Source organism: Bos indicus x Bos taurus, chromosome 18 (assembly GCF_003369695.1).
Source record: "Bos indicus x Bos taurus breed Angus x Brahman F1 hybrid chromosome 18, Bos_hybrid_MaternalHap_v2.0, whole genome shotgun sequence".
In the NCBI taxonomy this organism is placed as follows: domain Eukaryota; kingdom Metazoa; phylum Chordata; class Mammalia; order Artiodactyla; family Bovidae; genus Bos; species Bos indicus x Bos taurus.
The window spans coordinates 3,962,170-3,988,304 of NC_040093.1; the positions used below are offsets into that span (position 1 = coordinate 3,962,170).

The 26,135-nt window shown below is 43.5% G+C and overlaps 1 protein-coding gene across 1 annotated transcript; it reads left to right on the forward strand.

Annotated features, from left to right (window-relative positions):
- The first annotated feature begins 746 nt into the window (after positions 1-746).
- On the forward strand, positions 747-25,697 carry NLRP9 (NLR family pyrin domain containing 9). Its single transcript, XM_027514450.1, has 9 exons — positions 747-1,107; positions 3,890-5,453; positions 10,670-10,831; positions 16,226-16,393; positions 17,646-17,816; positions 20,164-20,334; positions 22,825-22,995; positions 23,774-23,944; positions 25,314-25,697. The coding sequence occupies exons 1-9, from the start codon at positions 828-830 to the stop codon at positions 25,444-25,446; spliced, it is 2,991 nt and encodes a 996-aa protein (XP_027370251.1). The 5' UTR covers positions 747-827; the 3' UTR covers positions 25,447-25,697.
- Positions 25,698-26,135: the final 438 nt, after the last annotated feature.

Genomic DNA, 26,135 nt, shown 5'->3' on the forward strand with positions numbered 1-26,135 from the left:
TGTATCCAGCACTTTCCCTCTTTAAATCTCCATGTTTCTCAACTTTTTTTTGCTGGTATTTACCTGTTCCCCGCCACCCCCACCCCCGCCCCAGGTAGTTCCGATTTTTATTTTAAAAACACATCTTTAGGCTGACCCTTGCCTACATGAAACAAACAATGCTAACAAAGCAACACAGACTTCCATTTGTATTCTTATTTCTATTTTTAATTTGAGGATAATTACTTTACAATGTTGTGTTGGCTTCTGCCATACAACAATCCTCTCTCCCATGGACTGCAGCACACTAGGCTTCCCTGTCCTTCACTATCTCCAGAGTTTGCTCTAATTCATGTCCACTGAGTTGGTGATGCCATCCGACCATCTCATCCTCTATTGCCCCCTTTTCCTCCTGCCCTCGATCTTTCCCAACATCAAGGTCTTTTACAATGAGTTGGCTATTTGAGTCAGGTGGCCAAAGTATTGGAGCTTCAGCATCAGTCCTTCCAGTGAATATTCAGGATTGATTTCCTTTAGGACCGACGGGTTTGGTCTCCTTGCAGTCCAGGGAATTTGGTTTAGTATAAGCCACATTTTCAGTTGCTAGCACTGAATTCACATACGTGATTTTGGGATGTTGAGAAAGGATGGGGTACTCCCCCCCGCAACTGAAGCTGGGAAGATAGATTTTAAACAAGAAATGCATGATATGATATCCACATCTGTTGAGATTTAACTTCATCATGACACCCTTCTTCCCAGGTATCATATCACTTATTGCTTCTTTTTGAGAATTTCCCCCTCCCCCTACCGGCTGGAGAAGTCCGGCTCCGCAATCCCGTGACAAGATGGCCGAATCTTTTTTTTCTGACTTTGGCTTGTTGTGGTACCTGGAGGAGCTCAAAAAGGAAGAGTTCTGGAAATTTAAGGAGCTCCTCAAGCAAGAACCTCTGAAATTGAAACTCAAGCCCATCCCGTGGACCGAACTAAAGAAGGCTTCACGAGAAAATGTGTCAAAGCTGTTGAGCAAGCATTACCCGGGAAAACTAGCCTGGGACGTGACCCTGAATCTGTTTCTTCAGATCAGTCGGGATGATCTCTGGAGGAAGGCTCGGAACGAGATCCGACGTAAGTGTCCTGGGAGGGATGGGGAGCAGGGACCCACGGGGGTGGCTGGTTTACTGGGAGCTTCTAATGAAGGTCACTTCATTACTGAGTTAGTGGCCATGCCTCCATTTGTTGAGAATGTGTTACGGGTCAGTAGGACCCTTGGAAATAGTAGAATTTCAAGCCAGCTCTGGTCATTCATGGGCCAGAGTGGATGAATAATGTCCTCAGACCATTCATCTAAGTGTCTTCTCCTCATTTTTCTGTTCCAAGCTGAGTCAATGCTAGTTTAAAAGATCCCCTGGAGAAGGAAATGGCAACCCACTCCAGTATTCTTGCCTGGAGAATCCCATGGACAGAGAGGAGCCTGGTGGGCTCACGGGGTTGCAAAGAGTCGGACACGACTGAGCACCTGGGGCTTAGTATCTGTGTCACCAGGACTGCTGAGATGGAATTTCATGATGCTTCTAACCCACTCTTTTTTTTTTTTTTAATAATTTTTAAAAATTTTTATTTTTTAATTGAAGGATAATTGCTCGACAGTACTGTGTTGGTTTCTGCCATACATCAATGTGCATCAGCCATAGGTATACCCGTGTCCCCTTCTTCTTGAGCCTCCCTACCACCTCCCACCTCATCCCACCCCTCTGGGTTGTCACACAGACCCAGTTTGAGTTCCCTGCATCACACAGCAAATTCCCACTGGCTATCTGTTTTACACCTGGAATGTTTCCATGCTACTCTCTCCATTTGTGCCACCCTCTCCACCTTTCTTTTGATTAAATATTTTTTTATTGGAGTAGAGTTGACTTGCAGTGTTGTGTTATTGTCTGCTGTACAGCACAGTGACTCAGTTATACATGTACATGTGTCCACTCTTTTAAAAGTTCTTTCCCCATTCAGGTCACATCTTTTTCACCAGACTTGCACAAGAAACTAGGCAGAATCCTAAGATGAGGAGATAGCAGATGCCCCCGCTCCCACAGGAAGCGCTTTTCATGTGTGATGTCGTTTCATTTTTACCATGACTCTGAGGTTTGCAAATGAGAAAAATGCAGACCTAACAGTGTCCCCGCATGTTAGATGACGTATCCAAAAGGGACACATCTGATTCAGGACCAGTTATTTTTGACTCACTGAAGGGCTTTACATCCTCCTTTGGGAGAGTACGCTATTTTTTTTTCCCTCAGAGAATAAGATCAGTTGAATTGTAAATCCTGGCAAACAAAGTGACAAAATACCAGACAAATCACTCATTAATTTTTTTCTCTTTGTATATATATACACACATATATTTAAATTTATTTTTGAGTGAGTGTTTGATCTTAAATTGGAGTTCATGAACATGGAAACTCTTCCAACATTTCTTTAGATTTTATTTTTCTGCTCTCAAGGTTCTCTTTTATCTGTTTTCATGGCTTTATTATGATTTCTTAAAAGGAATTATTGTTGATTTATAATGTTAGAATGTTGTGTTAGTTTCAGATGTATAGCCATGTAATATATAATTTATATTATACATTAAATATGTTAGTAATCATTTGTTGTTGTTTAGTCGCCAAATTGTGTCTGATTCTTTGCAACCCCATAGACTGTAGCCCTTCAGGCTCCTCTGAACATGGGATTTCCCAGCCAACAAAAACTGGAGTGGGTTGCCATTTCTTTCTCCAGGGGATCTTTCTGACATATAATTTATATATTATGTATTATAATGCACAATATACATAAATATTATATAGTACATAAATTATATAAGGTATATATATTTCATATTCTTTTCCTTTAGAAGTTATTACAAAGTAATGAGTAAAGTTTCCTGTGCTATGCAGTAGGTCCTTGCTGGTTATCTGTTTTATACATGTTCAGTTGTGTCTGACTCGTAGGGACCCCATGTACCATAGCCTACCAGGCTCCTCTGTCCATGGAATTCTCCAGGCAAGAGTACTGAAGTGGGTTGCCATTTCCTTCTCCAGAGTGTCTTTCTGACCCAGGGATTGACCATGTCTCCTGCATTGGCAGGTGGGTTCTTTGCTGCTAAGCCATCATGGAATCCCTAAATAGCAGTGCTTATGAATTCTTGACTGTGCAGATGGTGTTCTTCTAGTTTGAAATGTAATCCTCAGGTGTTCATATTCTGTGTAAAATCTGGGGTAGATTTTTTTGGGGGGATTATGTTTTTGTCTAGGTCTATGCCCAGCAGTGGGATTTCTGGGCCGTGTGATAGTTTTATTCCTAGGTTCTTAGGACACATTGGGAGAAGGTGAGGGCGGGATGAATTGAAAGAGTAGTACTGACATATACACACCACCATGTGTAAAACAGACAGCTAGTGGGAAGCTGCTGTGTAGCGCGAGGAGCTCAGTTTGGTGCTCTGTGATGACCCACGTATTTAGGGATTCCATGATGGCTCCACAGCAAAGAACCCACCTGCCAAAGCAGGAGACATAGAACATATAACTAATTCACATTGTTGTACAGCATGAAATAACACAACATTATAAAGTAATTACCCTTTAATTAAAAAAATCCTATAAGCCATAATGGAAAAGAATATTAAAAAAGAATGAATATATAAGTATAACCGAATCAGTTTGCTATACAATAGGAATGAACAACATTGTACATCAACTATACTTTAATAAAAATAAATAAGAAAAAACCCCAAAGTTTATGAGCCTGGTCCCCCATGGGCATACATCAGTCTTTGCGCATATGTTTGAGTAAATCCATAGGGTTTGTTCTCAGTACCAAATATGGGGTGTATTTTTTTTAATTGTCTTCTCTTCTGTCCCTGTTAATTCAGAGAAGATAAACCCATATAGAAGCCACATGAAGCAGAAATTCCAAGTCCTATGGGAGAAGGAGCCCTGCCTTCTGGTTCCTGAAGATTTCTACGAAGAGACCACAAAGATTGAGTACGAACTCCTGAGCACTGTCTACCTTGATGCCTTCAAGCCTGGAGAGTCCTCACCCACTGTGGTCTTGCACGGTCCTGAAGGGATTGGAAAAACAACCTTTCTGAGAAAAGTGATGCTGGAGTGGGCCAAGGGAAACCTATGGAGGGACAGGTTCTCGTTCGTCTTCTTCCTCACAGGCCGTGAAATGAATGGTGTGACGGACATGAGCCTGGTGGAGCTGCTCTCCAGGGACTGGCCTGAGTCTTCAGAGCCCATTGAAGACATCTTTTCCCAGCCAGAGAGAATCCTCTTTATCTTGGATGGCATGGAGGAACTGAAGTTTGACTTGGATTGCAACGCTGACCTCTGTGAAGACTGGGAGCAGCCACAGTCCATGCAGGTTGTCCTGCAGAGCCTGCTGCAGAAACAGATGCTCCCAGAATGCTCTCTGCTCCTTGCACTCAGCAAGATGGGGATGAGAAAAAACTACTCCTTATTGAAGCACATGAAATGCATCTTTCTCTTGGGGTTCTCTGAGCACCAAAGGAAACTGTATTTCTCTCATTACTTCCAGGAGAAGGATGCATCCTCGAGAGCCTTCAGTTTTGTGAGGGAGAAGAGCTCACTCTTCGTCTTGTGCCAGAGCCCCTTTCTCTGTTGGCTGGTCTGTACCAGCTTGAAGTGTCAGCTGGAGAAAGGAGAAGACCTGGAGCTGGACTCTGAAACCATCACTGGTTTGTACGTGTCTTTCTTCACGAAAGTATTCAGATCAGGAAGTGAGACCTGTCCACTGAAGCAGAGAAGAGCCCGTCTGAAAAGCCTGTGTACCTTGGCTGCCGAGGGTATGTGGACTTGCACGTTCCTGTTTTGCCCTGAGGACCTCAGGAGGAACGGGGTGTCCGAATCGGACACCTCGATGTGGTTAGATATGAAACTTCTTCACAGGAGTGGTGACTGCCTTGCCTTCATCCATACCTGTATCCAAGAATTTTGTGCCGCCATGTTCTACATGTTCACACGACCCAAGGACCCACCTCACTCGGTCATTGGAAATGTGACCCAGCTCATCACCAGGGCCGTGAGCGAACACTACTCCCGCTTGTCCTGGACAGCGGTATTCCTGTTTGTGTTCTCAACTGAAAGGATGACCCACAGGCTGGAGACGTCCTTTGGTTTTCCACTGTCTAAAGAGATAAAGCAGGAAATAACGCAAAGTCTTGACACTTTAAGTCAGTGTGACCCCAATAATGTCATGATGAGTTTCCAGGCATTATTCAATTGTTTGTTTGAGACCCAGGACCCAGAATTTGTAGCCCAAGTGGTGAATTTCTTCAAAGACATTGACATTTATATTGGTACCAAAGAGGAACTGATAATATGTGCAGCCTGTCTGAGACATTGCCATAGTCTGCAGAAATTTCACCTGTGTATGGAACATGTCTTCCCAGATGAGTCTGGATGCATCTCAAAGTAAGTCCATGTATTAATTCCCTCTCTCCTACGTGCCAGATTTGTGCCAGTCCCAGATAGGCTTCCCTGGTAGCTCAGATGGTAAAGAATCCACCTGTAGTGCAGGAGACCGGGGTTCAATCCCTGGGTGGGACAATCCCCTGGAGAAGGGAATGGCAACCAACTGTAATATTCTTGCCTGGGAAATTCCATGGACAGAGGAACCTGGTGGGCTACAGTCCATGGGGTTGCAGAGTCAGACACAGCTGAGTGACTAACAGTCTCACTTTTCATTTTCTTTCCAGCCCCCAATGGGTATTTCATAAAACACTGTACTTCTGTACTTAAAAAACGTGACTTTTGTAGTCAAAGAGACATTGGTTAGAGTCCTTGCACTGCTATTTGCTAGTGTTGTGACCATGAACTGTAAGTCTTCAGTTTTTCCATCTGTATAAATAGGGGTCAGCATCTTCATAGGGCCAATGTCAGGTTGAAAGGTAAGCAGTTTTTATTGTTGCCAGAACAATTCTTCTCCCTACCCCGCCCCATAGCATTTTAGCATATCCTGATAATTCCACTGGGAAGGCACACTTAGAAGATTGTGCCTGATTTCCTCCAGATTTTGCCAATGTGTCTTTTCTCTTTGCTGATTTTATTTATTTTTTAAAAATTGATTTATTGATTTTAATTGGAGGCTAATTACCTTACAATATTGTAGTGGTTTTTGCCATACATTGACATGAATCAGCCATGGGTGTACATGTGTTCCCCATCCTGAACCCCCCTCCCACCTCCCACCCCATCCATCCCTCAGGGTCATCCCAGTGCACCAGCCTTGAGCACCCTGTCTCATGCATCGAACCTGGACTGGCAATCTGTTTCACATATGATAATATACATGTTTCAATGCTATTCTTTCATCAACCCACCCTCGCCTTCTCCCACAGAGTCTGAAAGTCTGTTCTTTACATCTGTGTCTCTTTTGCTGTCTTGCATATAGGGTCATCATTACCATCTTTCTAAATTCAATATATATGTATCAGTACACTGTATTGGTGTTTTTCTTTCTGGTTTACTTCACTCTGTATAATAGGCTCGGGTTTCATCCACCTCATTAGAACTGATTCAAATGCATTCTTTTTAATAGCTGAGTAATACTCCATTGTGTATATGTACCACAGCTTTCTTATCCGTTCGTCTGCCGATGGACATCTAGGTTGCTTCCATGTCCTGGCTATTATAACCAGTGCTGCAATGAACATTGGGGTACACATGTCTCTTTCACTTCTGGTTTCCTCAGTGTGTATGCCCAGCAGTGGGATTGCTGGGTCATATGGGAGTTCTATTTCCAGTTTTTTAAGGAATCTCCACACTGTTCTCCATAGTGGCTGTACTAGTTTGCATTCCCACCAACAGTGTAAGAGGGTTCCCTTTTCTCCACACTCTCTCCAGCATTTATTGTTTGTAGACTTTTGGATCGTAGCCATTCTGACTGGTGTGAAGTAGTACCTCATTGTGGTTTTGATTTGCATTTCTCTGATAATGAGTGATGTTAAGCATCTTTTCATGTGTTTGTTAGCCATCTGTATGTCTTCTTTGGAGAACTGTCTGTCTAGTTCTTTGGCCCATTTTTTGATTGGGTCATTTATTTTTCTGGAATTGAGCTGCAGGAGCTGCTCATATATTTTTGAGATTAATTCTTTGTCAGCTGCTTCATTTGCTATTATTTTCTCCCATTCTGAAGGCTGTCTTTTCACCTTGCTTATAGTGTCCTTCGTTGTGCAAAAGCTTTTAAGTCTAATTAGGTCCCATTTGTTTATTTTTGCTTTTATTTCCATTACTCTGGGAGGTGGGTCATAGAGGATCCTACTGTGATTTATGTCAGAGAGGGTTTTGCCTATGTTTTCCTCTAGGAGTTTTATAGTTTCTGGTCTTACGTTTAGATCTTTAATCCATTTTGAGTTTATTTTTGTGTATGGTGTTAGAAAGTGTTCTAGTTTCATTCTTTTACAGTGGTTGACCAGTTTTCCCAGCACCACTTGTTAAAGAGATTATCTTTTCTCCATTGTATATTCTTGCCTCCTTTGTCAAAGATACGGTGTCTATAGGTATGTGGATTTATCTCTGGGCTTTCTATTTTGTTCCATTGACCTGTATTTCTGTCTTTGTGCCAGTACCATACTGTCTTGATGACTGTAGCTTTGTAATATAGCCTGAAGTCAGGCAGGTTGATTCCTCCAGTTCCATTCTTCTTTCTCAAGATTGCTTTGGCTATTCAAGGTTTTTTATATTTCTATACAAATTGTGAAAGTATTTGTTCTAGTTCTGTGAAAAATATCGTTGGTAGCTTGATAGGGGTTGCATTGAATCTATAGATTGCTTTGGGTAGTATACTCACTTTCACTATATTGATTCTTCTGATCCAAGAACATGGTATATTTCTCCATCTATTTGTGTCATCTTTGATTTCTTTCGTCAGTGTTTTATAGTTTTCTATATATAGGTCTTTTGTTTCTTTAGGTAGATTTATTCCTAGGTATTTTATTCTTTTCGTTGCAATGGTAAAAGGAATTGTTTCCTTAATTTCTCTTTGTTTTCTCATTGTTAGTGTATAGGAATTTCTGTGTATTAATTTTATACCCTGAAACTTTACTATATTCATTGATTAGCTCTAGTAATTTTCTGATGGTGTCCTTAGGGTTTTCTATGTAGAGGATCATGTCATCTGAAAACAGAGTTTTACTTTTTCTTTTCTAATCTGGATTCCTTTTATTTCTTTTTCTTCTTTGATTGCTGTGGCTAAAACTTCCAAAACTATGTTGAATAGTAGTGGTGAGAGTGGGCACCCTTGTCTTGTTCCTGACTTTAGGGAAAATGCTTTCAGTTTTTCACCATTGAGGATAATGTTTGCTGTGGGCTTATCATATATGGCTTTTATTATATCGAGGTATGTTCCTTCTATGCCTGCTTTCTGGAAGGTTTTTAATCATAAATGGATGTTGAATTTTGTCAAAGGCTTTCTCTGCATCTATTGCTAATCATATGGTTTTTCTCTTTCAATTTGTTAATGTGGTGTATTACATTGATTGATTTGTGAATATTGAAGAATCCTTGCATCCCTGGGCTGATTTTAACTTGCATTCTTTCATTAGGCTCAGGCTCCCAGCTCACACTTTAGCTCTCAAACACATACCGTCTTTCATTGTCATTAAAAAAAATTAATGTATAGTTGAGGGACTTCCCTAGTGGTCTGGTGGTTAAGACTCCATGCTTCCATTGCAGGGGACATGGGTTTGATCCCTGACTGGGGAACTAAGATCCCATGTGCTGTGTGGCACGGCCAAAAAATGTATAATTGACACGCAACATTATATTGGATTCAAGTATGCAGCATAATTTTTAATATTTGTATATATAGTGAAATGGTCACCACAGTAAGTCTAGTTAATATCTTTTACCATACATGAAAAGTGAAAGTGTTAGTCACTCAGTTGTGTCCAGTTCTTTGCAATCCCATGGACTGCAGCGTGCCAGGCTCCTCTGGCCCATGGAATTTTCCAAGCAAAAATACTGGGGTGGGTTGCCATTCCCTTCTCCAGGGGAACTTCCTGACCCATGGATTGAACCCAGGTCTCCTGCATTGCAGACAGATTCTTTACCATCTGAGGACCAGTTAACATCTGTCATCATACATAGTTACAGATTATTTTGCCCATAATGAGGACTTTTGTATCTACCCTAATGTTCGTAGCAGCCTTATTAAGGTATGGAAAGAACTTAGGTGTCCATCAACAGACGAATGAATAAAGAAGATGTGATATATATACGTATGTATACTAACACATATATATGGAATCTAGAAAGACGGTACCAAAGAATTTATTTGCAGGACAGCAATGGAGAAACAGACAATAAGGGACAGACTTATGGACACGGGGGTGGGGAGGAGAGGGTGAGATGTATGGAGAGAGTTACATGGAAACTTATATTACCATATGTAAAATAGATAGCCAATTTGTGAATTTTCTGTAGGTCTCAGGGAACTCAAACAGGGTCTCTGTACCAACCTAGAGGGGGGAGATGGGGAGGGAGATGGGACGGAGGTTCAAGAGGGAGGGGACCTATGGCTGATTCATGTTGAGGTTTGACGGAAAACAACCAAATTCTGTAATGCAATTATCTTTTACTTAAAAAATAAATTTAAAAAGATGTGATATAGATAGATAGAATATTACTCAGCCATAAAGTCGATATCTTGCCAATTATGACAGCATGGATGGATCTGTAGGATATTATGCTTAGTGAAGTAAATCAGAGAAAGATAAGAACTGTACAATTTCACTTATATGTGGAATCAAAAAGATAAAACAAATGAACAAACATATATAGTAGTGTATATGTGTCAATCCCAAATTCCTTATTTATCTCCCCCCCTACATTTCCCCTTTGGTAGCAGTAAGTTTGTTTTTGAAGTCTGTTTCTGTTTTGTAAATAAGTTCATTTGTATTATTTTAGATTCTGCATACAAGCAATATCCCATGATATTTGCCCTCCTCTTGCCTGACTTACTTCACTTACTTTGGTAATCTCCATGTCTGTCCATGTTGCTGCAAACGGCCTTATTTCATTCTTTTTTAATGGCTGAGTAATATTCCATTGTGTGTATCTGTGTATATGTATATACACTACATCTTCATCCATTCATCTGTTGATGGACATTTTCGTTGCTTCCATGTCTTGGCTATTGTTAACAGTGCTGTGGTGAACATAGGAGTGCATGTATCCTTTTGAGTATATCTGGTTTTCTCCAGATATGTGCCCAGGAGTGAAATTGCTGGATTGTATGGCAACTCTATTTTTGGCTTTATAAAAAAATTAATTTGTTTATTTTTGGCTTTGCTGGGTCCTTGTTTGCTGCCCGCAGGCTTTCTCTCATTGTAGTAAGCAGGGGCTCCTCTCTAGTTGAAGTGTGCGGGCTTCTCATTGCAGTGGCTTCTCTTGTTGCAGAGCAGAGGCTCTAGAGCACGTGGGCTCAGTAGCTCAGACTTAGTAGTCATGGCACACGGGCTTAGTTGCCCCAAGGCACGTGATCTTCCCAGATCTGGGATCAAACTTGTGTCTCTTGCATTGGCGATTCTTGACCACTGAGCCATCAGGGATGGAAGCCCTATTTTTAGCGGTTTAAGGAGTGAGTTGAGTGGAGCCATGGAAGAATCATGGTATTTGTCTTCCCACAGCACCATCGAGAAGCTCACCCTCTGGCGGGATGTGTGCTCAGCATTCACTGCCAGCGAGGACTTCGAGATACTAAATCTGGATAACTGTCGGTTCGATGAGCCCTCTCTGGCTGTTCTCTGCAGGACGCTATCTCAACCCGTCTGTAAACTCCGCAAATTCGTGTAAGTTGGATCTTCACCTGTTCTTTAAGTCAGTAGCAGGGTGTCATTTTTTTTCCCACTCTGTTTTCTTTTGAAAACCCGAGCTACAATCCCATGTGTCAAAAGCAAATTCTGAGCGCTTTTCTTGATTTAAGATGTTTCACTGAGTGAGACACAAACTGGGCAAACAGGAAGACTTGAAGACATTCGCTCAAGAAGCTTGGTTGCCAGGTTACAGAGCCTGGGTGAGAAAGGACAGATTTTCCTTTTTTCTGCTGTGAGTGGTCCCTAGAATTAGACCTTCCTTCCCACGGCATCACCTCACTTGTGTGCAGACGATTAGCTGTGGAGTTCATGCTGACTTGGAAAAATCTTGTTGCTGTTTAGTCACTCAGTTGTGTCTGACTCTGCGAGCCCGCGGACTGTAGCCTGCTGCCAGGCTCCTCTGTCCATGAGATTCTCCAGGCAACCCACTGGAGTGGGTTGCTGTGCCCTCCTTCAGGGGTCTTCCCGACCCAGGGATTGAACCTGCGTCTCCTGCATTGGCAGGCAGGTTCTTTACCACTGAGCCACATGGGAAGCCCAGAGAAATCTTGTTTTGTTTCAGAAGCAGAATTGGCATTTTGGGGAACTTGGTGTTACCTCTGGGTGACTCAACTGTGTGTTTTGGTCTAGTGGTGTGTTTGCACTGAGGCCCCCATTTCAGTTTCTCTGTCACACATGTTTTAACTGTGACATAAAACTTGCTTGGGGAGCCCAAGAGCAGATAGTCCTGGTAGCTGGTGATGTTTGCTTGGATGCCAATGGATTGAGAATAGATGTTTCCCAGGAAATGGTGGAGGAAGGTGCTGAGGACAGGTGGTAAAAGAGCCTTAAGTTCATAAGAGAGAGAAATAATAAGAATAGCATAGAATGGGTAGTGTGTATAGAACAATTCTTAGGCCCTGAGCTGGTTGCTTTATATACACCATCTCTGTCTTATAATCCTTATAACAATTTTGTCATGACCTTTTTACAAAACAAATACCAGAAGCATAGTGAAGATCACAGTAATTCCCTGATGCTTTTCTTTCTATGGTGGAAAGACTGCTTTTTATGACAGCTAAGAAGTCAAGGAGAGGAGATGTTTCTCTAATGGAGAGCCTGCCTTTATGTACAGAATTGTACTTTTTTCTGTGTAATTTTTCAAATTTAACTTTTATATTATATTGAACTGTAGTTGATTCACATTGTTGTGTTAGTTTAGGTGCACAGCAAAATTAGTTAAATATATATACACACACACACACACATACATACGTACATGCACACATACATGCATATACATATATCTTGGCTTCCCAGGTGCTGCTAGTGGTGAAGAACCTGTGTGCCAATGCAGGAGACGTAAGAGACTCAGGTTCGATCCCTGGGTTGGGAAGATCCCTTGAGGAGGGCATGGCACCCCACTCCAGTATTCTTGCCTGGAGAATCCCATGGGCAGAGGAGCCTGGCGGGCTACAGCCCCTGGGGCCACAAAGAGTTGGACCGGAGTGAAGCAACTTAGCACACAGGCACACATACATGTATCCACTCTTTTCAGATGCTTTTCCCATACAGATCATCACAGAGTACTGAGTAGAGTTCCCTGTGCTACACAGAGGGTCCTTGTTGGTTATCTGTTTTGTAAACAGGAGTGCGTTTGTGTTAATCTCAAACTCCTAATTTATCCCCCTCCCTCCCCCCCCGACCTTTCCCCTTTGGTAACCATACATTTGTTTTTGAAGTCTGTGAGCCTGTTCCTGCTTTGCTATTAAGTTTCTTTGTATCATTTTTTTTTAAAAGATTCCACATATGAGTGCTGTCATGTGGTATTTGTCTTTCTCTGTCTCACTGCTTAGTGTGATCATCTCTAGGCCCATCCATGTTGCTGCAAAGGCATGATTTCCTTCTTTTTACGGCTGAGTAGTATTCCATTGTATATATGGACCACGTCGTCTTTATCCGTTCATCTGTTGATGGACATTTAGGTTGCTTTCATGTCTTGGCTATTGTGAATACTGCTGCTATGAACACTGGGGTATTTGTGCCTTTTCAAATTATGGTTTTCTGTGGATGCATACCCAGGAGTGGAATTGCTGGATCATATGGTAGCTCTGTTTTTAGGTTAAAACCTAAAATCTCCATTCTGTTCTCCTTCGTTCAGTTCAGTTCAGTCACTCAATCGTGTCCGACTCTTTGCAACCCCATGAATTGCAGCACGCCAGGCCTCCCTGTCCATCACCAACTCCCAGAGTTCACTCAAACTCACGTCCATTGAGTCGGTGATGCCATCCAGCCATCTCATCCTCTGTCGTCCCCTTTTTCTCCTGCCCCCAATCCTTCCCAGCATCAGAGTCTTTTCCAGTGAGTCAACTCTTCTCATGAGGTGGCCGAGGACTCCCTTCTCTCCACAGCCTCTCCAGCATTGATTATTTGCAGATTTTTTGATGATGGCCTTCTCTGATACTTTGAGTAACTTGGATTGCCCTATGCCATCCTGTTGTTTTCAACCCCGCAAACTTATCACTTTCAAGCTAAATTTAACTCCTCCTTCAGCTTAAGTGTCACTTCTTGCTATATACCAAAACTTGTGAGTCTAGGAACCCACCACAGCTGGGGGTGGTCTTGAGACACAGTGTTTCTCTGACTAATTCACCATGAAGAGGGAAAAGATCTCTCTCTTGTTTACCCTGATGTCTCCAGCAGCCAGCAAAATACCGAGTTTTCCAGGCGCTCTTTAAACTGAGGTCGAATGAATGTATGGATCCTTGCATTCTGGAAGTGGTTTATTCATTTCACAGAAAGAAATGGACTTATAAATGAATTGCTCTAGATCCTGCATGCATAGTAAAAAATGGACCTCATCACAGTGTTGTTGTTTTATTTCTTCTGGAAGCTCTGCCAAAAATAAAGTAGGGGACTGACTTGCTCATACATCAGTTCAGTTGTTGTTCAGTCACAAAGTCGCATCCAACTCTTTGAGACCCCATGGACTGCAGCATGCCAGGCTCCCCTGTCCTTCACTATCTCCCGGAGTTTGCTCAAACTCATGTCCATTGAGTCGGTGATGCCATCCAATCATCTCATCCTCTGTCGTCCCCTTCTCCTCCTGCCTTCCATCTTTCCCAGCATCAAGGTCTTTTCCAATGAATCGGCTTTTCACATCAGGTGGCCAAAGTATTGGAGCTTCAGCTTCAGCATCAGTCCTTCCAGTGAATATTCAGGACTGATTTCCTTTAGGACTGACTGGTTTGATCTCCTTGGACTCTCGAGAGTCTTCTCCAGTATATACAGTTTATTGAAAAACGAGGACTAGTGGTCTTATACGGAGAAGGCAATGGCACCCCACTCCAGTACTCTTGCCTGGAAAATCCCATGGACGGAGGAGCCTGGTAGGCTGCAGTCCATGGGGTCGCTAAGAGTCGGACACGACTGAGCGACTTCATTTTCACTTTTCACTTTCATGTGTTGGAGAAGGAAATGGCAACCCACTCCAGTGTTCTTGCCTGGAGAATCCCAGGGATGGGGGAGCCTGGTGAGATGCTCTCTATGGGGTCGCACAGAGTCAGAAACGACTGGAAACGACTTAGCAGCAGCAGCAGCAGTGGTCTTCTAATTGAGAGATTGGTTGTTGATTTTAAACGGGGCAGATGACTCTGTAAAGGAGGAGACCAGGTATCTGAAACCACCTGAGTGAAGGTGTGAAAGAAAATGTGCATGTCCTTCCAAGGACCCTGGGGTTCCAAAATGAGGAAAACAGTTCCTCTTCAGCGTACACAGAAATGAATTATCATCATACCTAGAGTTTTTTGTTTTTTTTTTTAAGAACTTTTTGTTTTGTGTTGGGGTAGAGACGATTAACAATATTGAGGTAGTTTTAGGTGAACAGCAAAGGGACTTAGCCATACAGATACAGGTATCCATTCTCCCCCAAGCCCCTTCCCCTCCAGGCTCCCACATAACACTGAACAGAGTTCCTTGTGCTCTACAGTAGGTTCTTGTTGGTTATCCATTTTAAATATAGCAGTGTGTACCTGTCCATCCCAAAGTCCCTAACTATCCCTTCCCCTCTGGCAACCATAAGTCCATTCTCTTAAGTCTGTGACTCTCTTTCTATTTTGTAAGTAAGTTCATTTGTATCATTTCTTTTTAGATTCCACATGTAAGGGATGTCATACAGTATTTCTCATTCTCTGTCTGACTGACTTCACTCGTTATGACATGCCCTGGCTCCATCCATGTTGCTGCAGATGGTATTATTTCATTTCTTTTTAATGGCTGAGTAATATTCCATTATGTATATGGAACGTAACACATCTTCTTTATCCATTCCTCTATCAGAGGGGGCAATAAATGGTAATTTCTGAACCATCATGATCTACTTGTTTTGTGATGAACCTTCACCATTAAGTTAATTTACCCAACCTTCAGAATATCCAGGAGAAAAACAAATATTTGAATCCAGTTTTCTCAACCTCAGGAGCCTGGGTCTCCAACCAGGGCATATACCATCTTTCTTTAATTTGTTTTATTTTTTTAAAGAAAACTTTAAAAAATTGTTTCCTTTTTAAAAAAACCCTTAAAAAATTTTAGACCAAAATGATCTTTTCCTTGGGGAAGACAATCTTGTTTGGACATGGGAGGTATTGCCAGATATAGGAGTGCAGGGAGGCACAGACATGGTGCCTGGAATTTAACATGGGCTCAGTCTGGCTTCCTTATAATATCTGTGGTGGAATGCAGAAGTGGAGGGACTAGGCAGAAACAGGAGACCTCTAAGCACCTGATGTCCGAAGATCCCAGAAAGAATTCATAGGCAGGAATAACCAGAAGGCTTCCCAGATGGTGCAACTGGTAAGGAACCCGACTGCCAGTGCAGGAGACATAAGAGACACTGGTTCAATCCCTGGGACAGGAAGGTCATGGCAACCCACCCCAGTATTCTTGCCTGGAGAATCCTACGGACAGAGGATCCTGGTGGGCTACAGTCTGTGGAGTCGCAAAGAGTCAGACATAGTGAAGTGACTTAACGCACGCACACACACATTCACAACCAGAAGAGCCAAATTATTGGAAAAAATTCTGAAGCTGGGAAAGATTGAAGACAAAAGGAGAAGAGGGCGGCAGAGGATGAGATGGTTTGATAGCATCACCTACTCAATGGACATGAATTTGAGCAAACTCTGGGAGATAGTAAAGGACAGGAGAACCTGGTGTGCTGCATTCCATGGGGTTGCAAAGGGTTGGACATGACTTAGTGACTGAACAATAACAAACCAGATATTAAAAAAAATGTATTAGGAGCCTAAGCATGACAAGTAGGAAGAATTGTGTAAGAGGTATCTTGCTTTGGACTTCATTGCATGAGTTACTGTGTCTCTTCCTCTTTTGTAGGTGTAACTTTGCTTCGAATCTGGCAAATAGCCTAGAATTATTTAAGGTCATTCTTCATAACCCTCATTTGAAGCACCTGAACTTCTATGGCAGCAGCCTCTCCCATATGGATGCCAGGCAGCTGTGTGAGGCGCTGAAACACCCAATGTGCAACATAGAGGAACTCATGTAAGTCTTGGGGTTGTCCTCTGTGATGTAGATTTTTCCCTGTGTGAACTCGGCAGATTGAACACGCCTATCTCCCTTCCTGCCGTGGTCTCTCGCATGTTTCACCACGTCCATCTCAGTATCAGTAGACCTCCTACTAAGATGAGCATGGATGGGTTCTCAAGGGCAAAGCTTCCTCTCAGAAGGTCTGTCCCATCTTTTCTTTTGTGCTCACTTGAATGACCTCACAGATGCCTTATCTGATGCTCCTTGACTCTCCTCTCAACCAACCCTACCAAAGCCATAACTCCCATTTCTTTTCCCTTGAAGACAGTCACAGAGACTTAAAATGAGAAAGGTTTGTGGATGATCACAAATGTCATCTTGGAATCTGGCAGATAATAGAGGATAGAGGGAAAGTAATTTCCCCCAAATCATTGCTTTCTCCTGAAAATTATCTGGGATGCCTTTAGTCTCATTGGGGGATTTCTCAACAGACTCAGTCTTTTTTTCAGCAGGAAGAACAAAGAGAAGTAGTAGAAATAGCAATAAACAAAAGCAACTTGTTAAATCCACCAAGAAGACACACTCTTCTCTCCACCAGTAATATGACTGACAGATCACGTGCACTTGGTTAATTTCACCTATCAAGATTCATCAGGAGGGAGAGGAAGGGTCCATGCATAAGAGTTGTTTGAACATACAGGCTTGCTTTGTTGTTGTTGTTCAGTGGCTAACTTGTGTCCGACTCTTTGCGACCCCATGAACTACAGCACCCCAAGCTTCCCTGTCCTTCACTATCTCCCAGATCCATTCTTCACTATCTCTCTCATGTCCATTGAGTCGGTGATGCCATCCAACCATCTCATCCTCTGTTGCCCCCTTCTCTTCCTGCTTTCCATCTTTCCCAGCATCAAGGTCTTTTCCAATGAGTTGGCTCTTCACATCAGGTGGCCAAAGTATTGGATCTTCAGCTTCAGAATCAGTCCTTCCAATAACTATTCAGGATTGATTTCCTTTAGGACTGACTGGTTTGACCTCCTTGCTGTCCAAGGGACTCTCCAGAGTCTTCTCCAGCACCACAATTTGAAAGCATTTGTAATTTGAGTGGAAAGCAACAGGGATTCATGCAGAGAATCGTGTAATTACCTCTGCTTTTTAAAGAGTCTGGAGTTGGCAGGTGTGGATTGGGGGCCCTGATGTGGTCCAGGGCCAGTTGCCCAGACACCCTGTAAACATCCCGGCGGCCCCCCACCACCCGTCTCTCCCGCAGGCTGGGGAAGTGTGACATCACGGGTGAAGCCTGCGAAGACATCGCCTCTGTTCTCGTCCACAACAAGAAGCTGAATCTTCTCTCCTTGTGCGACAATGCCCTGAAGGACGATGGGGTGCTGGTGCTGTGTGAGGCCCTGAAGAACCCGGACTGTGCCCTGGAGGCGCTGCTGTGAGTCGGTGTCGGGGAGGGGAGCCCGCGGGGGACGGCCGCGGACCGCCCCCACACCACGGTCCAGCAGAGCGGGCTTGCCCCGCAGGGGAGCCTGGGGTTGAACTGATGAATTCTAGAGACGCAAGATGAGCCCTTAGCATCCAGCTTGGTGCCCTGGTTATCATAAAAGACGGTTGGTGCTTCTGTAGGTATACTGGGTGCTTGGTGGGGGGATTCATCTGATTACTTGCAGGTGTGGGGCTTCACACGTCCTCGGTTATCACTGGACCCCTCCCCACCCCCAGTGTCCCCACCTCTTTCTTGCCTGGAGTTTCTATAAACCAAACTGATTCTTTGTCGGTGGCAATAGAAAGGGTTGTCTATTTACCCAGGGGGGCCACAGGAGAAACTTAGTGTTAATTTCAAAAGAATACCTTAAAGTGGGGGAAGGGAGCAAGCACGCCCAAGTGTATGGAAGTGAATAGTAGGCTAGAAACAAAGCTTTTGTGTGTGTGCGTGGTGTACACAGGTGTGTGTATAGACATAAGTATTACATGCACACACAAAGTGGCATTTACAATAGAAGGCTAGAATATTATTACTGAGATGATTTTTTTTTAGATTATAAAAAAGTCAATACTAAAATAAGTTCCCGGAACATTAAACATTAAAACCAAACTATTAAAAAAAATAAGGGAAAACTCTGAACTATAACGATTTAGACCAAGAAATATTTAGAGGCACAAAAGAAATTACATATTGGAAGATGAAAGGACTTGGCTATTAAATCTTGCCTGGTATTATTCAGTGAATAAAATTAAAGCGTATTCAATAGCTGGTAATTTAAGTGGGATATATTTATCTAAGAGTTCTTTAAAATACATCATTTAACTTTTTTTGTTTTTAAACTTGAATCTTTATTCCATAAAAATGAAAGACTACTGAAGATGCAAGAAAGTCACTAGTAATTTTAAAAGAAAAAATGTTCAACCTATTTCTATGCTTTTTATTTTGAACTAGTTTTAGGCTTGGAACAAAGTTGGAAAAATAGCACAAAAATTCTCTTATAGCCCTTACCCCATCTCCCTAATGTTCAACCTTTTTTTTTTCCCCCAAATAGTTAATATTTTTAGTATTTAAATGTATAATACCATTTTAAACAAATGTGCAGATTTTAAAAATATATTCCACTAGGTCAGAATTCTGCAAAATGGGCAAATTTATAGTATAATAGAAAGCATTGAGTTTTTTGTAAAGTCAATTGACTAATAAATAAAAAAAATATGAAAAGTCTATTTATAACAAACCTTAGAACTTAAAATTTTTGATGCAAGGTATTAATTCAGTATAACGTAAAATGGCAGAAAGTGGAGATATTTAGGGAAGGCATAATTGTAGAGTCATGGAAAATTTGGAGATTATATTAAGTGACCGTTAAAGTCTTACATTTTCTTTTTTTAACTTTTTATTTTGTATTGGATTATTGCTGATTAGCAATGTTCTGATAGTTTCAGGTGGACAGCAAAGGGACTCAGCCATACATATACATGTATCCGTTCTCTGCCCAAACCCCCCTCCCTTCCAGGCTGCCATAGTGTTCCCTGTGCTCTACAGGAGGCCCTTGTTGTTTCTCCATTTTAAATACAGCAGTGTGTACATGTTTGTCCCAAACTCCCTGATTATCCCTTCCCACCTGACCATAGTTCTTTCTCTAAGTCTGTGAGTCTCTTTCTGTTTTGTACCTAAGTTCATTTGTATCATTTCTTTTTAGATTCCCCTTGCTACACATTAAAAATTTTTTTTTAAATTTAGTTTTGGTCATGCTGGGTCTTCACGGCCCTAGTGACGGTGAGCAGTGGCTTCTCTTGTTGCGAGCACAGGCTCAGGAGTTGTGGCTCACAGGCTTCATTGCTCCGAGGCATATGGGATCTTCCCGGACCAGGGATCAAACCTATCTCCCCTTCATTGGCAGGTGGATTCCTATGCACTGTACCCTCAGGGATGTCACCTCTGCTACACATTTTAATCTTCTTATTTTTCTAAATGACCACAGAGTACAAGAAAGTTTTTACATGTAGTTTCATGAAAAGATTACCCTATCGAGCTTATGTGGGCCTGCCAGGTGGCGCAGTGGTGAAGAATCCGCTTGCCAGTGCAGGAGACTTGGTTTCTATCCCTGGGTCAGGAAGACCCCCTGGAGGAGGAAACGCCAACCCACTCCAGTATTCTTGCCTGGGAAATCCCATGGACAGAGGAACCTGAAGGGCTACAGTCCGTGGAGTTGCAAAGAGTAGGACATGACTGAGCGAGTGAACGAGAACATAGAACTTGCGCAGGTTGACGGACGATGTGTGTGTCTTTGCAGATTGTCGCACTGTTGCTTCTCCTCCGCAGCCTGTGACCACCTCTCCCAAGTCCTTCTGTACAACAGATCCCTGACTTTTCTCGACCTGGGGTCAAACGTCCTGAAAGATGAGGGAGTGACAACTTTGTGTGAATCACTGAAGCACCCAAGCTGCAACCTACAGGAGTTATGGTACGCCTGGCTGGGGTTTGTTTGAATGTCAGTGTTTGATTTTGATTTTTGGCTCTTGGCAGCCCAGGAAAGGAACAGGAAGAGAGGAAAAGCATGGAGTCTTCTGAAAAAGGGAAAAAAAAAAAAAAAAAGCAAGGCTCAATGGTTACCCCACCTGATACTTCTGGGGCTTCCTGGCTGACAGATGTGTCTATTTTTTTTTTTTACTCTACCTCTTCAAACTGATTTTTTTTATTGCAGAATAATTGCTTTACAGTATTGTGGTGGTCTCTGCCATACATCAATGTGAATCAGTCATAATTATATATATAATCTCCTTGCTCTTTAGCCTCTTCCCCTCATCCCACCCACCTTGGTCATCACAGAGTGCCAGGCTGAGCTCCCTGTGCTATACAGCAGCTTCCCACTAGCTATCTGATTTATACATGTTGTGCTTGCTTAGTCGCTCAGTCGTGTCCAACTCTTTGCAACCCCATGCACTGTAGCCCGCCAGGCTCCTCTGTCCATGGGGATTCTCCAGGCAAGAATATTGGAGTGGGTTGTCATGCCCTCCTCCAGGGGATCTTCCCAACCCAGCAATCGAACCCAGGTCTCCCGCAGTGCAGGCAGATTTTTTCCCGTCTGAGCCACCAGGGAAGCCCGTTTTATACGTGGCACTCTATATGTCGGAGAAGGCAATGGCACCCCACTCCAGTACTCTTGCCTGGAAAATCCCATGGACGGAGGAGCCTGGTGGGCTACAGTCCTTGGGATCGCTGAAGAGTCGGAGACGACTGAGCGACTTCACTTTCACTTTTCACTCTGATGCATTGGAGAAGGAAATGGCAACCCACTCCGGTGTTCTTGCCTGGAGAATCCCAGGGACAGAGGAGCCTGGTGGGCTGCCGTCTCTGGGGTCGCAAAGAGTCGGACACGACTGAAGTGACTTAGCAGTAGCAGCAGCAGCAGTCTATATGTGTCAGTGCTTCCTTGTCAGTTTTCCCTACCATCCTCTCCTTGTGCCCACCACTGTGCCCACCAGGCCATTGTCTCCGTCTGCATCTCCATTTCTTCTCTGTAAATAGGCTCATCAGTGCTGTTTTTTCTAGATTCTTAAGATGTGCATATATTATTTGATACTTGTTTTTCTCTTTCTGACTTACTTTACTCTGTATATCAGGCTCTAGGTTCATCCACCTAATTACAATGGACTCAAATGCGTTCCTTTTTGTGGCTGAGTAATATTCCATTGTATATATGTACCACAACTTTATCCACTCATCTGTTTTTTTTCAATTTTTATTATAGTATATTTGCTTTACAATGTTGTGTTGTTTCCTACTGTAAGAAAAGTGAGTCAGCTAAGTGTGTGCATATATCCCCTCTTGGATTTCCTTCCCACTCAGGTCACCACAGAGCGCTGAGTGGTTCCCTGTGCTGGAGAGTAGGTCTTTGTTAGTTGTCTGTTTGATATATGGTAGTGTGTACATGTCAACAATTTGAGCACACTCTGGGAGACAGTGAAGGACAGGGAAGCTTGGTGTGCTGCAGTCCACGGGGACACAAAGAATCGGACACAACTTTGCAACTAAACAACAAGAACAACAGCATGCCAACTGTTGACATTTTGGCTGAGACAGTTTTTTCCTGGGGAGGGCGACTGTCCAGTGCACTGTAGGATGGTGGTAGCTCCCTGTCCCTGTGTGGCAAGCCAAAAAATGTCCCCAGGCACTGCCCAGTGTCGCCTGGGGGCAGGAAGCAAAAATCATTCCTGCTTGAGAACATAGACACACATATACACACTCTATATGTATTCCATATATGTACATAGCAGACATATATGTGTGTATATGTGTCTATACATGTGTCCACATGCTTGCCTACACAGATACACGTTTATCAGATTTACAGTATGTACATATGTATGCATGTATGTTCTGTATACACACTTGCATACTGTGTGGGTGGGGCACAATACTGTGAGGAGCCGTGAGCTTGGAGACAGGAGATACACAGGAGACATCAAATTATGTGAGATATTCAGTGAAGTCCTTCCCAAAACATGCTGTGTATACAGAGACTTGAAGGAAGTAGGGGGATAACTCGGCATATACTTGGATAAAGAGCATTAGAACCAGCAAGAACAGAGGGGAGAGACTGGGCAGGAAGGAGAGTGCAGGGAGCCCAGGGTCGGGCAGAGGGCAGAAAGTGGAGGAGCTGCGTTGTGTCATCTCTATCATCATCATCTCTATCATCACCTCTGTCGTCGTCTCCATCATCTCTGTCATCATCATGGCCATCTCTATCGTCTTTCTCATCTGTCATCATCATCACCGTCTTCTCTATCGTCTCGTTGTCGTCTCTGGTATCATATCCATCATCATTGTCACCATCGTCGTCATCTCAGGAACACTTGAGTATTTCTTCCTTTACAGGAATAAGTGAGCATAAGTGAAGCCATTTCTGATTGGACCTCAGGGTCAGATACGTTTGTATTTTTTTTCCCTCTAGGTTGATGAATTGCTACTTCACTTCTGTTTGCTGTGTGGACATCGCTACTGTTCTTATCCACAGTGAAAAACTGAAAACCCTGAAACTAGGCAACAATAAGATATACGATGCTGGCGCCAAACAGTTATGTAAAGCTTTGAAGCATCCTAAGTGTAAATTAGAGAACCTTGGGTGAGTGTCCATGGATGGTGGGAAAGCTTACCTATTTCAAGAAGAAGAGAAGCTGGAGAATGAAAGGGATGAACAGGATGCAAGTTTAGAAACAAGTGCAGTGAAGCAATAAATGCCAGCCATGAAACCAGGGTTTGCTCCAGCTTGCCACGGGCTGACTTGTGGGACTTGGTGGTTTTGTTTTTCATATATAGTTTTATCTGTTTATTTGGCTGCTCTGGGCCTTCATTGCTGTGCACGGGCTTTCTCTGACTGCAGCCAGTGGGGGCGAGCGGGTCCCACTCTTTACTTGGGATGCATGGGCTTCTCTTTGCAGTGGCTTCTCTTGTGGAGCACAGGCTGCAGGGCACACAGGCTTCAGCAGTTGCGGATTCCAGTCTCGATAGCACAGGCTCAGTAGTTGTGGCTCACAGACTTGGTTGCTCCATGGCATGTGGGATCTTCCTGGACCAGGGATTGAACCCGTGTCTCCTGCATTGGCAGGCGTATTCTTCACCACTGAGCTACCAGGGAAGCCCTGGGACTGGGTGATTTCTTGCTGGGGTGGGGAAGTGAGCTGTCCTGTGCATTGAGGGAGGTTTCGCTGTAACTCTGGCCTCCCTCCACCCACGGGAGGCTAGCAGGACTCCTCGCATGTGTCAGATGTCTGCAGGCACACATGTGCCCCAGTTGAGACCCACTTGTCCAGACTGAACGTCTCTTCTCAGAAGCGTGGCCTTGGCACCTCGAGGTGGTGTGTACGCCAGCCCACCTCATGCTGGTATGTCCCCCTGTGCAGGCTGGAGGCCTGCGAACTCAGCCCTGCCTCTTGTGAGGACCTAGCCTTGGCTCTCACCACCTGCAAATCTCTGACTTGCGTGAACCTGGAATGGATCACCCTGGACTATGATGGGGCGGCGGTGCTGTGTGAAGCCTTGGTCAGTCTGGAGTGCAGCCTGCAATTGCTCGGGTGAGTGGATGCTGTTCCCTCGGTGGTGAGTGACCCCCGAGGGAGGTGGGACCACCGTAGGTTTGTGCAGTCTTGGCACCATTGACATGGGCTGGAGACTTCTTTGCTGGGGGTGGCTGTCCTGTGCATCGAAGGATGTTGGTCGAGCGTCTCTGGTCTCAACCCACTCGTTCTGTTCCCTGGAGCACCTCCTTGAGAGATGATGACCAGAAATACAGACTTTAGGCACTCCCATGGTGGTCTGGTGATTAGGCTTCTGTGCTTTCATTGTTGTGGCCCAGCTTCAATCTCTGGTCAGGGAACTGAGATCCTGAAAGCCACATGCCCCTCCAGCACCAAGAAAAAAAAAACCCTTCAAAATTGCTGAGACAAGATTTTAATTGTTCTCACCACCCAAAGAGAGAGATTGTGTGATGTGGTAGAGATCTAGCTAGCTAACGCTCTGATGGTAAGCACTTTGCAGTGTATAAACATATCAAACCAACATGTTGCAACCTTAACCTTACACAGTGTTGTATGTCAGGTATATCTCAGTAACATTTTAATTAACTTTAAAAAAAGAATGTCCATCGTATCTATCACCTGAAGTTTTTTTAAAGGCTCCTGGTATTGTTAAATGTCCCCTGACAACCAGAATCACCTCCAGGCAAGAATGACTCCTTTACTAAAAACACCATCTCTTAATTTGCCTGAAAAAGTGCAACTGCAGCTCAGAGCCAGGAGGGTTTCCATCAAGGACAGAGCAGGGTCGTGGCACAGAAGTACATTTCCTGAAGAGCAGGAGTCAATATTGTTTGGAACATTATGTTTTTTTTTTCCTTTTAAACTTTGTATTTTGTACTGGGGTACAGCCAATTAACAAATGTGATAGTTTCAGGTGAACAGTGAAGGGATTCAGCCATACATGTACATGTACCCATCCGCCTCCAAACTCCCCTCCCATCCAGACTGCCACGTAGCACTGAGCAGGGTTCCCTGCGCTCTACAGTAGGTCCTTGTTGGTTCTCCATTTTAAATATAGCGGTGTGTACATATCCATCCCAAACTCCCAAACTATCCCTTCCCTCCATCCTTCCCCTCTGGCAACCATAAGTTTGAGGAACATTATGTTTGCATTTAGAGTGTGTGTAGCTGACTTCCATAGAATGAACATCTGAGTGCCTTCCATTTACCAAGACCCTGATGACCTGCAGGGGAGGGACAAATGGTTCACACCCCTCTTGCTCACTCACCTAGTCTCTAGGAAGGATTTTGTGCATCCTTGGTACAACTCTCCCAGGAAAGAGTGAAGGGAACTAGCCATTGGGGTATAGAGAGGGCAGCAATCATGTATCAAGTCAACACAGCTTTTCTTTTTGTATTTTCTCAGCCTGAACATATCTTCATATGATGAGGAGATTAAGATGATGCTGACGCAGGTGGAAGAGATGAACCCCAACCTCATCATTTCACACCATCTCTGGACTGATGACGAGGGCAGACGCAGGGGTATACTTGTCTGACAAGAGCGTGTCCTGAAGTAATCTTCTCACAAAGGTGTCCCCCTCGGTCACCTTGGCATCTCCCCTCCTGACACACCCGGTCCTGTAAATGGTTCATCAGGGCCAGTTGATGATTTTGGAGCTCTTCCTTCACAGTATTGTAGTGATACGATTGTGGGGTTGATTATCTGTGCCTAAATCCTCTACCTCCCATTAAAGTTCCTATCCTGCCTTGCAATGTGTAGAAGAAAAAAAAATACATTACATGTAAACACTTGGGAAAGCATGACTTTATTTTCTTACCAGATTTCTTGGGAATGTAGAAGCTTAGGGTTGAAGGAACCATGATCGTCTGACACTTCTGACATAGAACTGCTGCTAGGATGTGTCTCTAGATTTTAGAATTTATTCCCTACATCTAACATCCCACTCACGCCTTTCACTTTGAGTTTGTCCAAATTTAGTGTTTTTGTTTTTATTTTAATTGGAGGATAATTACTTGACAGTATTGTGATGGTTTCTGCCATATAGCAGTTTGAATCGGCCACAGGTATACATGTGTCCCCCTCATCCTGAACTCCCTCCCACCTCCCTTCCCCCCATCCCTCAAGGTTGTCACACAGCACCGGCTTGGGTACCCTGTGTCATACCCCAAACTCCCACTGGTTATTCTGTTTTACGTATGGTAATGTATATGTTTCAATGCTATT

What these genes read in the sequence shown, in the direction of transcription:
- NLRP9 (XM_027514450.1), top strand. Translation starts at nt 828, where the DNA reads ATGGCCGAATCTTTTTTTTCTGACTTTGGCTTGTTGTGGTACCTGGAG. An exon ending in TGCAACATAGAGGAACTCAT is followed by an intron (nt 16,394 to 17,645) that starts GTAAGTCTTGGG and finishes TCTCTCCCGCAG; the next exon opens with GCTGGGGAAGTGTGACATCA. An exon ending in TGTAAATTAGAGAACCTTGG is followed by an intron (nt 22,996 to 23,773) that starts GTGAGTGTCCAT and finishes CCCCCTGTGCAG; the next exon opens with GCTGGAGGCCTGCGAACTCA.